General features: G+C 35.1%; 1 protein-coding gene across 4 annotated transcripts in view; it reads right to left on the reverse strand.

Moving 5' to 3' along the window:
- PTPRD (protein tyrosine phosphatase receptor type D) overlaps positions 1-16,201 on the reverse strand; it is a 604,004-nt gene that overhangs the window by 53,581 nt on the left and 534,222 nt on the right. For all 4 annotated transcript variants that reach the window (XM_074197507.1, XM_074197506.1, XM_074197505.1 and 1 more), the window contains 2 exons: positions 6,288-6,407; positions 5,624-5,778 (listed from right to left, as the gene is read on the reverse strand). In XM_074197507.1, the coding sequence (XP_074053608.1) occupies positions 5,624-5,778; positions 6,288-6,407 (275 nt within the window). The remainder of the gene's footprint in view (positions 1-5,623; positions 5,779-6,287; positions 6,408-16,201) is intronic.

A 16,201-nucleotide genomic window follows, 5' to 3' on the forward strand; every position in this document is an offset into this window, starting at 1 on the left:
TTTCCAAATCCCTTTTTACTTTAAAGGGTATTTTGTTTATTCTTGGATCACTAAATAATCTCCTAATATGAGTTAGGTAGTTTTCTAGATTGACTAGACATACAAAGAAATATTAAACAATTTCAAGTATTACTCCTTAGAGATGTCTCAATATAAAGTGGCACATGATATATTTGGTTAGGTTACTTTTGTGATGCTTTGATATTTCATTCATTTTTTCAAGATAACAAAAGGTAATATATTATGGATCAAACTGTACTCTGCTCTGTTGTTCTGTCCTATTTCTTCCTCTCTTTTCTGAAAGTTATATTGATTATTAATTAGAAGAGTTTGGGGAAGACTTCTCTACCACTTGGGAATAGCCTTTAGGATATTGAGAACTTCTGTTAAATAGATGTGATTTTTGAGATCTTTGATGGTCCTAGGCTCAACTATTAATGTTAGTTCATAACCTAATATAATATATGTTCATTCCCATTAAAGGGTTCTTTTTTAATTAATTGTCCTCTTTTTGTCCAACAAAACTGTGAGGAATGAAGGGAGTTGTTGGTCTTCACAGGGTAGAGGGGAGCCTCTTTGAAATCCATTACAAAGGGGGAATGGCCCCAGCCAGTCACAAAACTGGATGTGTTCTCCTAATCCCATTCCAAAAATGACAAACTAGATTAGAAGAAACTAGTCCAAAACTGGTCAAGAATAACCAAGAGTATTGACCCTCTCCTTTGCACATGCTCAAAGAAATTTATCTGTTCTTGCTAAATAAGCAGAGTGGGGAAATATATAGGAACCAACGTATCAATTAGATTTGTGACCCCAGCCTATGATTGGCATGAAGGGGCAGGAACAAAATCTTTCAAAGTGCATAAAAGAGCTTGTATTTTGGGATTTCCCTGACCCTCTCCTCTCTTCTCTCTCTCATGAGAGAGGTGTGCCATTTTGTTAAGATATCTTAATAAAAACCATTTTAATCAATCTGGACTAAGTATTCTTGAGCCATTTGTAACCTAACTAGATTCAGATCAAATGCTCTTCTATGTGAAGTCTTCCCTGACATTCCCTCCTTAAATTTATGCTTTGTTAGTTTTTAATTATCTATCTATGTTTATATGTTGTATCCATTAGTAAAATAAGGCTATTTGAAAAAAGGGACTCTAATTTTGTCCTTGCATTCCCAGTGGCTAGAGCAAAAGAGGTATTAATACATATTTGTGATTTGAGATGAAGTCAAGTTGAGTAGACTCTCCTTTCACTGGCACAGACTGCCACCTACCCATGCCTTCTAATTCATACAGGATATAATAATATTCACAACATTAGCAATGAAAATAAGAAAAATGATGATGATGATTGCTAACATTTTATGCTTTAAGTTTTGTAAAGTCCATTGTAAATATTTCAATCTATCCCTACAACAAACCTGTGAGTTGTTTATAATTACTTCATTTTACAGATTTAGAAACTGAGTTAAACAAAGGTTAAATGACTTGCTCAGGTTCACACAGATAGTAGGTATGGGAACTGGAACTTAGGCATTCCTGACTTCAGGTTCAATAATCCATTGTTCCGCTTAGCTTACTAGTACTAAAATTTATATGCCACAAGACGTTCTTCAGATTAAAAAAAAGTATCTTCTAAAATCCAATGTAGGAATTGGCCTATTCATCTTGATACATGACCAATTTACTTCCTTTTCTAATTTTATTCTATTTACACCAGAAGATAGCCTGCATGCTACTCTGAAGCCTTATATAAATGTGAAATGTAAGTTCCTTGAGTCTTTTGTAATTTTATTTCAAGATCCTACCACAGTGTCTGGAATATAATAGATGCTTAATGAATACTTTTTGATTAAGATGCTATAGTTTTAAATCAAGCTTCTCACAAAGAAGTTCAATGGATTCTCCGTAATATTAAATATCTGAGATAAATAATTTGTATAACAGTTGGACACGTCAGATTTTTTTGGGGGGGATAGATTGTCTTGATGAAGACTGAACACACACACACACACACACACACACACACACACACACACACACACACACACACACACACACACACATTTTGCAAGGCAATGGGGTTAAGTGGCTTGCCCAAGGTCACACAACTAGGTAATTATTAAGTGTCTGAAGACATATTTGAACTCAGGTACCTCTGACTTCAGGGCCGGTACTCTATCCAGTGCACCACCTAGCTACCCCTGAACGCATATTTGATTAAACTTTTCTGTTTCATCTGAATATCCATTGATATGAAAACACTAGAATCTGGTACTATGTAAAGAAGAAATAATTTCCATTAAAAAATATCCCCTCTCTTGTTTTCAAAAGTCTCAATAATCTCTACCATTTTATTTTCCAGTTTTTGGTTACAGATTCCCTCCTTAGAAATGTCCTTTGTATATAAGTAGCATGAAAAATGAAAGGAATTAAATGTCTTCTGGCATTGAATGAAGGACCTTTCTTTTCTCCTAATTACCCGTACCTTCAAGAATGTCTTTTCTGAGATATTGCTCATATTTTACATACTTCATTCCTTTGTTCTTATTTTCTCTAATTTTCTCTATATGTACCTTCAAACTGGAACATTCCATTGTCCTCCAGAGATCCAAATTGTCACTTCTTTAGAAACCTAGATCTTACCACCAAAACTTCAAATTCAGCTCTTTACCTAAGATGTCTTGTCCATTGCCCACCTCCCCCAGATGGTCAAAGGTGGTTCAGGAATGAGAGGAGAGAGAGCCTCCCTCTCAACAAGTAGAGTTGAAAGAAACTAGAACTTCTAATAAGTTTTCCTGTAGCAACAATATTAATGCAGACTATTTCTGCCTATTTAAATCTTTCCCAACTAAAAGTCCTCCTCAAATAGCATGAAAATTAAGATTTTGGTGATTTTCTTACTTAGAAAAAAATCTTTCCTTCCTAACAACTCTAAAAATTCTTTTTTCCTCCTGTGCTCCATTATGACCTTTTATTTTGTACAAATATTTGTAAGAGACTTTTTTCATACTGAATGATAAACTCCTTGAGGAGAACAATTCCTTCTTTATGTTTCTATTTTTTTCTAGTGCTTAGAGCAATGTACAGGGTATGTATTTAAATAAATGTTAGCTGAACTGAATGGAATAATGAATTAAATCTGCCTTTGTGCGGAGTTCTTGGATCCTAACCATTTAGAACACTACTTTTATATAAAAATGTTCTGCAGGTTCCAAATATCCAATTTAGAAATGAACTTTAGAATCATAACTTATTAAGATGTTAATAAATTAATAAGTTAACAAATAACCTTCTATATACAAAAATTATTTTTTGATTAAAAATCAGTATCTTATCCTAAACCTTAATCTTTCTAATCTCTCTGTGCTTGATATTTCATACCTTCACCATGACTCTTTCTTGCCCTTGATTGCTCTTCAGAATTCCTCTTTTCATTCTTATTGGCTCTTTTTATTACTAGTAAAATAATTGCTAGATAGGAGTCATAACCCTTAGATGTACATTAATTTTTCCTAAGTACTTTCATTTTCCCTTTCTGCCCTTACCTTCCTTCTATTCCTTGATCCAATATGATTCCTTTGAAAAATTCCTACCTTCTTACTTTACTTGGCAGAGATATGGGCCTTGCTTTTATGCTTACAAGTTTATTTGAATAGAAAAAAAAAGAAAATCACAATGAAATTTCAATTGAATTCCTACAATGATTATTTATCTTTTCCATTGTAGCTAATGCTAAAATTAATAATTTGTAATTTATACTATTGCCTTTTGCCATCTTCTCAACTATTGTGGGGATATACCTTGAATAGAGATTTCACCATTAGCATTTCAGAGATCACTGGATCATAGACTTTTGTAATGGAAGCAAGGACTTTGAGGTCATCTAGTCCAAATGGCACCTGACCAATCGTGCAACATTCCAAAGAAGTAGTCACCTTGTTCCTAGGCTCAAGTAGTGATATTCCTCTTCTCAGGTTCACTTCCTACTTCTCTGACTACAATATTAATCCTTTAATAGTTTCTTTTCTTCTTCCTCTTATATATGGCATCTCTCAAGATTTGTACCCTTACCTCAACTCCATCTGAACTTTCTTCCCTGGCAATTCTGTCTACCCCTATAGTTTCAATTATCATATCTATATAGATATGCCCCACCAGCAACATAAGCCACAAAAATTCACAACTAACTAAATTCACTCTCTAGCTTTCAAAACCTTATTGGCCTCCTAATTTCTCTCTTTTGTGGGGATGGTACCACTAGCTTCTTGGTCTTTCAGTCTAGAAAGCCCAGTGTTTTTCCTTTTAAATTAATGATGACTTTTTTTTCTCCAGACATTTCAAAATATCCTTTCCCCATAAATCTATACTTTCATTAAAAAAATCCCAACAAAGATAGCATGATTGCATATACAATATTCAGTATCTGTAGTCTCCCACTCTCCATTGAGAAGTCAGGTATGTTCCTGAGAATCATTTTTCCCCTTTCTTTCTTCCTCTCCCACATTCAATCCCTATCAGTTTGACTTCAGAAAAAGCTCTTGTATTCATAGCATCCTTTCTACCCTCCTCCATGGCAACAATTTGATTAAGACTCTCATCTCTCACTCATATTATTGTTAATAATCTACTAATGAATTTTGCTAACTCTAGCTTCTCTTCCCTCCAACACAGCCTTCATACTTCTCCACTATTCATACTAAGGTAAGTTTCCTTGTTTGCAGGTTTGTTCCCTTCTCCCCTGCCCCCCTCCACATCACTCCCATCATATATAGCAAGGGTTCTTAAGATAGGGTCCATGGATCCCCAAGAGGTGTATAGAGAGATTGCAGGAGATCAAGATTTCTTTTTTTTTAAATTATTTTGATCACTATTTTAAAAATACTTTTAGATTCATTTATAATTTTAGAGAATGCTTGAACTGAAAAGCATTGTTCTTTGAAGGGGTTTATAGGTTTCAAATCACACACACACACACACACACACACACACACACACACACAAAGGTTAAGCATCTCTAGGGCACAGAATAAAATACAATCTACTCCAGCCAATGCAGGTTTTCCAAAGTCTGGCTCCAATCTCTCTCTCTAAGTTGATTTCATTAACCTGCTCTTCATAAAGACTACAGTCAAACCATACTGGAAATCAATTCTTCAATTCTGTTCTACCAATCTCCTGACATCATGATTTGTCTAGAACATCCTCTATATGTCTGTCTGTTGAATTTTTTCTCTTCATTCAATACCCAACTCAGATATTCAACCTCCACAAAGCCTTCTTTCTTCCCTTGAACTAAAATTGACTTCTGCCTATTTCTCTTCTTAGTTTTTCAATTTCTTCTTGGACTGCTGATGAGTCCTACCATAAGAAACAAACAGCTTGAACTAACCTTCAGGAATGAATGTCATTTGTTATAAAGAGAGATACACGAGGGACTCATGTCCTTAATTTCAAAGTCTTTATCAGATTCAATATACTAAGAGTTTGTTAAAAAAAAAGTTGTGTACCCATTGAACTCTGCTAACATCTGTGATCAATTTCAGTATAATTAGAATCTAGATTATCATCTCTATTTTTTGAGTTCTTCTCTTGGATGCATGCATCATATATCTTCATGGGCTTACCTGCAGTGAACAACCATAGGACCAGCATCAGGAGGGTTACAGGTTTTGACTCGTCGCAAGAAAGCTAGGAAAGGTGTTGGATGCTCTGGAACCCCATGATCTGGCCATGCTGTGAATTGGAACTGCCTCACTTCCCTCTTTTCACTTGAACCATTCTGTTAAATGAGAACAGTGGCTAAAATAACTATTTCCCAAACTTTGAACTCCAGTGAAGAACAAAACATCATAAAAACTTAATAGTCAATGTTGGTAATGGTTAATCTTGATTAATAATAGGTATTTTTTTGTGGGATCAAGTAAACAGCAAAAAAAATCCCTGTGAAAATTTTCAAGGGAAAATATTTTTTAAGTGATAGAAATTGCATTTTCTGGTTCAAATACCAGGAGAGTTCTTGTTATATCTCTGAAGAGGAGCTGGCAAAGAATGTGAGCTCTTCAGCTAATTCTTCATTCAACTAAACTTTTGTTCAGAGCAAGAGCTCCATATTTACTGTGATAAACCTCCAGACAAGGAGAAAAATTGCAGTGAGAATGGAAGAATTATTTTATTCTTTACTGTTGCCAGTGGGATCAAGATTTAAGCAAAGTCTTTAGAGATCTGATTTCTCAAAAACAGCTTTCTTTAAATAACAGAAAAGGGAAGAGAAAAGGGGGAAAAACACACCTTGTAAAGTGCAAATGTTCGAACACAATATGTTGCCAATTCCACAGTATCTAGCAGCGTCACCTGAATCAGCCCATATGTTTCTGTGCCTCTGGTGGGCCAATACTGGTCACATTTCACCTGCAAGAAATATTGTAGTAGGTTTATTTCATATACTTATCAGTTTCTGTTAACTTTTTCAAAGTCAGGTAAAAATAGACTAAATCAGATCTCTTGGAATTTATGTTTTAAAAATCTTTGCTTTTTTTTTTACATTATACTTTTTCCCTCCTTTCTTTGTATAATGCTTTTATTATGAATCCCAACATGGGAAAATTGCTCCTTTGGTGCCAATATAAACCAAATTTCTGTATCAGGAATAATACTGAGCAGTGAAACATTCAATTTCTCTGGAGAAAAATAAAGAGCAATTGTTGACTAAAATAAAGCAGAGAAGTAGTTAAAACTTTGAAGTGCTAAGAAGAAAAATATAATTTTGTTCTAAGTTCAGTGTTATGAAACATATCAGGAAGTCACATTCAGGCATTTCAAATATATGGTTGGATAGATAAAGGTCTCATCTATCAAATTTTAAAAGACACAAATCATTACATCTTAGGCAATCAAAATTTCCCAATGTACTTATGTAGAGAAACATGGAAATAATTTGTAAATCTATAAAATGATAATGTGCAGTACAAAAGTATGTGTATTTATTTTTTTTACAAGAGATAAATTGTTTTGGTTACAAATAACATTTAAGTCTGTGAAGTGCAAAAATTACTAGTTCTTCAAAAAAAGTCTCAGGGGATCCTATAAAACCAATGTGAGTCTTAAATAATTTAAAATCCTGTTACTTGAGATGAATGAGATAGTTTCCATTAAGAGTCTGAGCAAAAGTATATAAAATACATTGAGACCAATTAGGCTGATGTATGGTACCCCCCAAAAAAGTTCTATGTGCAACCTGCCTCAAATGTGCTGCATTTCACATACTGAAGACCTCTGTTATATACTGAAATGTATAAAAATAAAGATAGTTAGATAATAGATAGATAAATAAATAAAGGACCAGAATAGGTTTGTCCTTGCTAGCTCAGATCAAAAGAAAAAACAGAAAGGCTAATTGACCTGAGATCAACTGAAGTTAATTTCTCTTGGGTACATTTTATTTTTCTGGATTTTAGAGCTACATAGGAGCATTGAGACCATTTCTTCCAAAGCTCAACTTTGATGAGCAAAGTAAAGCTAGATATGTTAAACAACTTTGTTTAGGGTCAGAGTGATAGTAATTAGGAGATTTAAGATTCAAACCAAGGTCCTCTAAGGCCAGACATATCAGCAGTTTCTCTTGGTGACACAATATGGTTGGAGGCATTATTATTTTCTATTTGAAAATGAAAGGGGCTAAAATATGTAGATTTGATGATAATTAACAGAACATCATGATAGGAGATAATTAGTTTTTTTTTTGTTCAGGGCAAGTACATTCCAAATAAGGCAAGATTTTCTTCATAGGAACATAAATATCAGTAGTTCTCTATGAATGTTAGGATTTTTTTGATTCTGTAGTCAAAACACTTGCTCTTAAAAGATCTCAGAACACTTTTTTGCAGTTACTAGGTCATTTAAAAAAATTTGGAAATTTCATTCATCACTCACTTTTCTACATGAAAGGCAAGAGACAACGATATTAGTAAAGACCTACATTGCAAATAAGAAATTGAATTTCTAGATCTTTCTGACTTTTCTCTCTTTATTCTAACCATTAGAATACATAATTTGATTAACAAAAGATAAAACAAACAAAAAAATTCCACAATTTTAAGTGTTCCATGTTCTTGAAAAATATGGAAAATACTGTCCTCTGTCTTAATATTTATGTAACTATAAATTCAAATATGTAACTATATGCTCTAGGGCAGTTAGGTGGCACAGTAGAATGAGATCCAAGCTTGGGAGTCAGAAGGAGCTGAATTCTAGTCTGACTTAAGATTATTAATAGCTGTGTGTCCCCAGCCTAATTACTTAACCCTATGGAGAAAGAAATAGAAAACTTTTCTAGTATTTTTACCAAGAAAATCCCAAATGGGGTCATAAAGAGTCAGACAAGACTGAAAAATGACCAAATAACAATTTATATTCTCTACAATTAAAAAATAATTAATATTTAGAAAATACATTTTTCATTCAATATTGAAGCCTTAGGAAGGCATGAACTGAACATATTCCATAAAATGATATACTTAGTGAACCCTGAACACATTGTTCAACATGGATGTTCTCTGATTTCCAAAGTTATTTTTTCCCATAGCTAACATTTTGAGGAGATTCTTACCTGAGAATATCCAGTAATACCTATTTATTCATTCATCCAATAAGCATTATGGTCTGTTATGTGCCTTCCCTCTGAGAATATCTTTATTTACTCTTTATCTCTATATATTTTGCTTGTAAGTAACTATGTATTTTGTCTCCCCAAGAAGAAAGTGAGTTCCTTGAAGGTAGGAATTGGTTTTGCCTTTCTTTATATTCCTAAAGCTTAGGATAGGTTTTTGGCTTAGATAAGTTGCTTAATAAATGCTTTTTTGATTTTATTTGAATTATTTATTTGTTTTGATACAGATATAAAAATTCAGGTAACTGAAGTCAAATGATATCTATAACTTCTGATGAAGTCAGACTATTGGAAAAAATCAGAATCTGTCCCTCTGTGAAGTGATAAGTAATTTTTTTTTTATTTGTGAATTTAATTTTCTTCCCTATAAAACTATTGTAAGGTTCATGGCTGGATTGAAAAAGGATTATGTTTCCCAGGACGCCTGGGCCCAAAGAACTAATGCTGTTTGTATGTCCAAAGCATAGCTACTGATTGGGGAGTAAATACTTCTGAGAAGATGGAAGATTAATGGAGGTCACTGCCAGATGACCCTACAGAGCAATTGAGGATTCCAAGAATGAGCACTGACAGTATCAGATTTTGTTGTTCTTTTTTGGTAGCTCTTTATGTGAAGAGTCATAGATGGCAAATATCAAGGAGATGAAACATCCTAACTATCTAGAACTGGCAGGCAAGGCCACCTGGGAAGGACACTTTGTGACTTAGTTAAGTTAGAAGATACCTTGAATTCATAAAAGAAATGGGCTGAAAATCTCAGCAGGAGCAAATTTCAAGCAGGGTTGTCAAATTACTGATACTGAAGTCTCAAATTCAATTTGTGCTTTCTTTAGGAAGATACTGCACCCAGACTTCAATCTAAAGATGCCAACAGGGTTGCTACTTTCTTTGTTCCACTCTTCAAATACATCTACCATTAACATTTTATGTACTGAAAATGAATTAAGTCTAAAATTTATGGTTATGAATCATGTATTAATCATGAGTATTAAAGTATATCATAACTGAAAAAAAAAGTCACCAATGTCACAGAAAGTCTAATCCCTCCCCAGGATGTTGAATACATAATGTTAGGCTGGTTGCACGGCAGTTCCCCACTAGACTGGAAAGAAGCAATCATTTTAATGTCTTTAAAGGAAATGAACCCTATGAAGTATATGTATATAGAAGGATATGTATGAAGAGAAGATGAGGCATAGATATTTTTTAGTTAAAAAAAAATCAAGGGGACCTAACTCCCTTTAGCAACCTGATCATTAAAAAAAAAGTCTTTAAAGTTTTTTTTTTTAACTTTCAAAACCTAATGCAAATAAATGGAACTGGCATTTCTATGAGTTCTTGAACTGGTACAGTCAGCCTTGTGCAGGACACCAGGCTAAGAAAGCTTTTTCCTATCAGAAAATGTTTTAAGATGTACAACTCTAAAACAGGGTTTCCCAGAAAACATTCAGACACCCATGAACATTGGGGTCTCACTGGCAAGAGTAAAAGCTTCAATCTTAGCTTAGAACTGAAAGGCTTTCTTCAGCACACCAGGGCCTCAGTACTTTCTTCCCAGAAAGCAATCTATGAGGATCTGACACAGGATTCATTCTGACTACATAGAGCTAAATTGGGGGGGGGGGGGGGGGGCCTAAATCACTTGACAATATTCCTTTGAGTCTTTCTTTCTAACTATACACTAAACAAATCATTTCCAATTTGAACATTAAAGAGGAAATCTGAAGTGTAGTGAGAAAAAAAGGCACAGGAGAACAGGCAAAATGATTTTTTCTAATTAGCTAATGCAAATGGGTACGCCATTTTCTTGTCGTCTTTTAGTTTTTATTTTTACCCACTCTTTCTTGGAGATGCTCTCAGGAGGTATTTTCCTGAGAGAGTTGCGATTTTTTTAGTTCTAGTGTTCATGGAAGACTGTTAGTTAAAACAAAAACATCACAAAAGCACCAGCATTACCATTAGCAATAACAACATCAGCATCACAATAGCAAAGCAGCTTCTAGATGAGCACATATGAATTGGAAAGCTGGAGCTACAGTATTGATTTCAGTCATTTTTTATTTGATTTTGATAAGTTTTTTTGCAAACATGCACCAAGATCTTAGAAAACATTAGAAAATAATATTCAGTATTAGGGCCGTGATTGAGGTTTATTAAAGACAGCTGAACTAGCTTTGATTGTTAAATTTTTTTTTTTAGTTTTTTTTTTTTTTGCAAGGCAAATGGGGTTAAGTGGCTTGCCCAAGGCCACACGGATAGGCAATTATTAAGTGTCTGAGACCGGATTTGAACCCAGGTACTCCTGACTCCAAGGCCTGTGCTTTATCCACTAAGCCACCTAGCCGCCCCTTAATGATTCATTTTAAATCTGTCTGTGCATATATTTTGTTCCTCAGAGTTAGTTGCTAATACTACTACTACACTACTACTACTACTACTACTGCTACTACTACTAAAATAATAATAATAATAATAATAATAATAATAATAATAATAATAGTTGTCCTTCTTTCTCGAAGAAGACCATGACGTCAGGAAGTGATGACATGACAAGCACATGAATTGGACTTGTTTATGTGTGTGTGTGTGTGTGTGTGTGTGTGTGTGCATGTATGTGTGTGAGTGTCTTGGGGCAGGGGTGGGGTGCTATGCTAAGTCACCATTTTCCTGCAGAGCTATCTGGATACAGTGGACAGATAAGAATTAGGATGACTGGAGATGGCTCTGGATATAAAGCAATCAGAACTACGTGACTTGCACAAATGTCTGAAGCTAGTTTCCGACTCCAGTCTTCCTGACTCCAAGACAACACTGTGCCATCCAGTTGTCCTAGAACTGGTTGTTAAACATTTGCCAGCATACCGTTCATGATAGTGACATATATACTGTATCCTCTTCAAATCACAACTGGAATATTGTGTTCAGTTCTTGTTAGTGCACTTTAAGAAAGTCACTGGCAAACTATCCATAAGACAGAGATGATGAGGGCCATGCAACTCATACCATAGGAAGCACAATTGAATAACCTAAGAATTTTAAGCCTTCAGGGGAGATAGGGATATGACTGCTTTCTTCAAATATTTGAAAGACTGGAAAAAGTAATTGGAGTTATTTTTCTTGGCTTCAGATGCAGAACTGGAAACAATGTGTGGTAGCAACAGATGTAAGGAAAAAAATTCCTAAAAATTAGAACTATTCCAAAGTAGAAAGAGTGAGATGTGTTGAGGTAGTAAATGTTTCACAGGTGGCCTTCAACTAAAGGTCAGATAAATCCATATCAATGATGTTGTAGGAGGGTTTATGTTTAGATAAAAGGAAGACTTGCTTGTATGATTTCATAAAAATCAGGTAGACTAGAGTTATTGATAGTTTTTTAAAGACTATGCCCTCAGTTAAAATGAATGGCTCATCATTTTGCCATCTTAATGACCCAGGTGGACCACTGCCTGCTAAATTCAATCTGGCAGCAGACTGTAGAGTGCTGAACCAAATGGGTATGTGGCCGGGGTATGTAGCTCATGACTAATTATAGACTGAATCCAAAGCCTCCTAAAAGCAATAATGATTAGAACATTTTTCAGAATGCTTTGGCCACATAAGGAACTACTTGCATTTTGTCAACTTCACGGAATCACAGTTATTTTCAAGAATACAAAGACTTTCCCCTTAGCACCAGAGAGAATTTCAGTGACCAGTCTTTCAAAGGAACTTTGATGGAATTCTTTAGCTTCAGGAGAACTTATCAAAAAGAATCATGATGTCAAATGTGATTTGGGAGATGCTCATACTGATAAAGTTCTGTCTTTGGTGTACCTAAACGAAGAACTTTGGAGAGTATTAGAAAGGGAAAAGAAACTGTTCCCTGATCTGGTAGTCAAAGACATGTGGGGACAGTTCCCTATAAAATCTAAATCAGATGAAGCTGTTAACTTAGCTCCAACTTGGGCAGTTCCCTCTCACATGGAGGTCATTTTATCATGGAAGCTTATGTTACTCTCACTCCCTTCTTCCTGCTTTGAATCCTTGGGAAAGCACATAATTCATTCACTGACTCAAAAAGTTCCTTTTCTTTGTCAGGTGAAAGGCAATGTGCCATAGTTACCTGATTTCAAGACCTGTCCCGCATATATTGACTATGTCTTACATATCTTACTATGCCTGAAAAATCTTTACTTTTTAGAGGAGGTTCACACCTTTATTAGTCAATGGACTTTTCTGATGGGGAGTTTCATATGCCAGCAAAATCATGGGTATAGAATCCATAACTCTACCTCTATTTCCCACAAAGTGTACCAGATACTGTTCGAGTTTCTGAGGGAACAAAGACAAAATGAAGCATCCTCAATTCTACAGGAGAATACCTTCTATATACTTTCTTAATTCCTGGGGCATGATTATGCTCTGGTCCTAACTACCCTTTAAACAAACCTTCCATTTTGTCCTTGTTGATTCCCTTACTCATTCCCCATAATAACTGTCCTAAAACCATTCTTCTGCCCTAAAGCAATGATTGTAACCACACCTTCCATAGTTACAAGAGGTGACTCAGCTGACCATTCTACTGAGAAGCATGAGGTTTTCCTGTGAAGGCAGTCAGCTAGTTGGTGCAGTGGATAGAGCACTGGGCAAGGGGTAAGGAAAGCCTGAGTTAAAATCCCACCTCAGATACCTATTAGGTCTGAGACTTTGTGCAAGTCACTTTACTGTTCAGTTCTTCAACTGTAAAATAACAACACTAAAAGTAATAATAGCTCCCACTTTTCAGGGTTATTGTAAGGATCAGAAGAGATAATATTTGTAAAATGTTTAATACAATGCCTGATAAATAATGAGTGCTTAATAAATATTTCCTTCCAGAAAGTTCTCCAACTCTCTTCTTTCCCCCTAGTCTTTACAATCCTTCTCCAGTATTTTAGTTAAACTGTACATCCCTAACCTCAAAGACAAGGATTGGGTGTGATGCATACAAGAGTTGTTTAATAATTATTTGTTAAATTATTTAATTTAATTTTATAGTTTCAACTACTACTCTTTTTTATCTTTTTTTAGCAAGGCAATGGCATTAAGTGACTTGTTCAAGGTCACACAGCTAGGTAATTATTAAGTGTCTCAGGTCCTCCTGACTCCAGGGCTTCTATCCACTGTGCCACCTAATTGCCCCTCAACTATTACTCTTACAAAAATGACTTCCCAATCTCTATCTCTAATCCCAACTTCCATTCTGATCTCTTAGTCCTTTGCTTATAACTTTTGCAGGACATCTACCTGGACCTCTCATTATCATCTCAAAATGTCCAAAAACAAATTTATTTTTTTCCTTTAGAACCATTTTTCCTCACTACATTATTACTTCTAGTTGTAGAATCACAGCCTGGCCCCTCTGGTCTGAAATTTTGGTGTTATCTTTGAATATTCCTTGACCTATATCCCTTTTTATCTTCTCATCAATTATGAAGTTTCTTCCTCTGGCTCTAAATGCCAGAATCTATATTTTATCCTAGAGTCACTGAAGTTTCTAGAGCAAGGAAGTGGAAGGCAGCTCATGGCTTTAGAAATATTCCTTTGGCAGCTTTTTGGGGGAAGGATTGAAGAAGAGTAAGGTGTGAGGAAAGGAAATCAGTTAAGAGGATAACACAACAAGGGTGCTGAGGTCCTGAGATAAAAACGTGATCATGGGGCAGCAAGGTGGGGTGTAGTAGACAGAATACTACACCTAGTGTCAGAAAAATTCATCTTCCTGAAGATCTGACCTTAGACACTTATTAGCTATATGATTCTGGGAAAATCACTTAGCTTCTCTTTGTCTCAGTTTACTCATCTGTAAAATAAGCTGGAGAAGGAAATGGCAAATAATTTCTTTGCCAAGAAAAGTGCAAATAGTATCACATTATCTTGATGGACTAATCCCCCAACCACTCACTGGTCTAATATCAAAAAGTCTTTGATCCTAATAGGAGAAATAAAATATTAGGGAAACAGGCATGGACAAGGTAAAGCACTTGGTCTACTTGCTGTACTTAGATAAAAGAACCTGCAGATTTGTCTAAAAGGGCTTCTTTCACAGTTGTAACAGTATTTGGTCTCCTCTTGCTTCCTGTCCTCGAACAGGAAATTTTGTCTTATTTTGATAACAAATTTGCCTTGGCTAATCTCCCTCTTCTTCCATTTCAGCTCCTAGAAAATGTCTTATTTTTCTCTCTTGATTTGCCACTGAATGCCACTGATTGACCATGTACTCTAGGTTGCCTAGGTTATGAAAACAAAAGTCTAATACTAATTAGTAATGCCTTAGCATGCTCTTTGCTTTTAGTATGACTTCTAATCTTGGATCAAAGTCATCAGGACCATAAGAACGATATGCCTCTCCTGAGGTCAAGAGAATTCTCCAATACTGAGAACATAATTGACTAGTTGTGTGATCCTGGGTGAGTCAGTTAACCCCAACTCCCCCCCCCCCAAAGATAAAGAAAATAAGGTAAAGAGGTTAAATAATTAACCAGAGTTCTATACAGACTATAATTGATAGAATCCAGCTTTTCTCATTTTTATTCTTCTTTCCATATTCCAAACTCCTTTCCAAGTATTATTCATCTAAATTGAAAGTGAGAAAGACCAACAAAAATGCCAAAAGCTCATATATTCATTGATGCAAATACAGTCTTAAAAATTATATAAAGTTTTAGCCAAAACAAGTCTCTGAATGGGCAAACAATAATAATTATAATAATGATGATGATGATGATGATATTTCTTTTACACCATGTGCCAGGCACTTTACAATTAGTCTCATTTGATCCTTGTCACAATCCTGACAGATAAGTGCTATTATTATCTACATTTTACAGATGAGGAAACTGAGACAAGAAGAGGTTAAATGACTTGTCCAGGGTCACAGAACTAGTAAGTGTCAGGGGCTACATTTGAACTCAAGATTCCTTGAATCAGGGTCCAGAGCTCCTTCTACTGTGTCACTTGACTGCTCTAAATGATAATTGGTAAACTATTATCTAACAGAATAATAGAGCAACAAGAATTTTCAAATTAGAAAAGATGATAAAAATTTATATAGAGCAAGTGTGGAGACTGAAAGATTCACAAAGAAAAAAGCTGATGAGAATTCTAATTGCACTGTACAAATATGTACAAAGTCAATATTGAGGGAACAGATTATTAACAGCTATTCAGCAATTCAGTTTAATAAACACTAACCAAGTACAAACTATCTACAGGGTACTGTCCTAGACTCTTGGAAGATTCATACTTAAACACACACACACACACACACACACACACACACACACACACACTCCTAACTCTCATGGAGTTTAAAATATTAGGGTATGAGACATCAACCTAGAGAGCTGTCAACCAGAGTATTTCATAAAAAGTGCATTAGGGAGATGAAAAACCAAGTATAATGTGGGGAAAGCATCCAAGGTAATATAGTAAATGGGAGAGCAAACTGGATTTGAGGTCAGGACTGAGGTTCTGTTCTTGATACTGACTCTTACTCCTACCTGTATCTTTGGGCACATTT

Source organism: Macrotis lagotis, chromosome 8 (genome assembly GCF_037893015.1).
Source record: "Macrotis lagotis isolate mMagLag1 chromosome 8, bilby.v1.9.chrom.fasta, whole genome shotgun sequence".
Classification (NCBI taxonomy): Eukaryota; Metazoa; Chordata; class Mammalia; order Peramelemorphia; family Peramelidae; genus Macrotis; species Macrotis lagotis.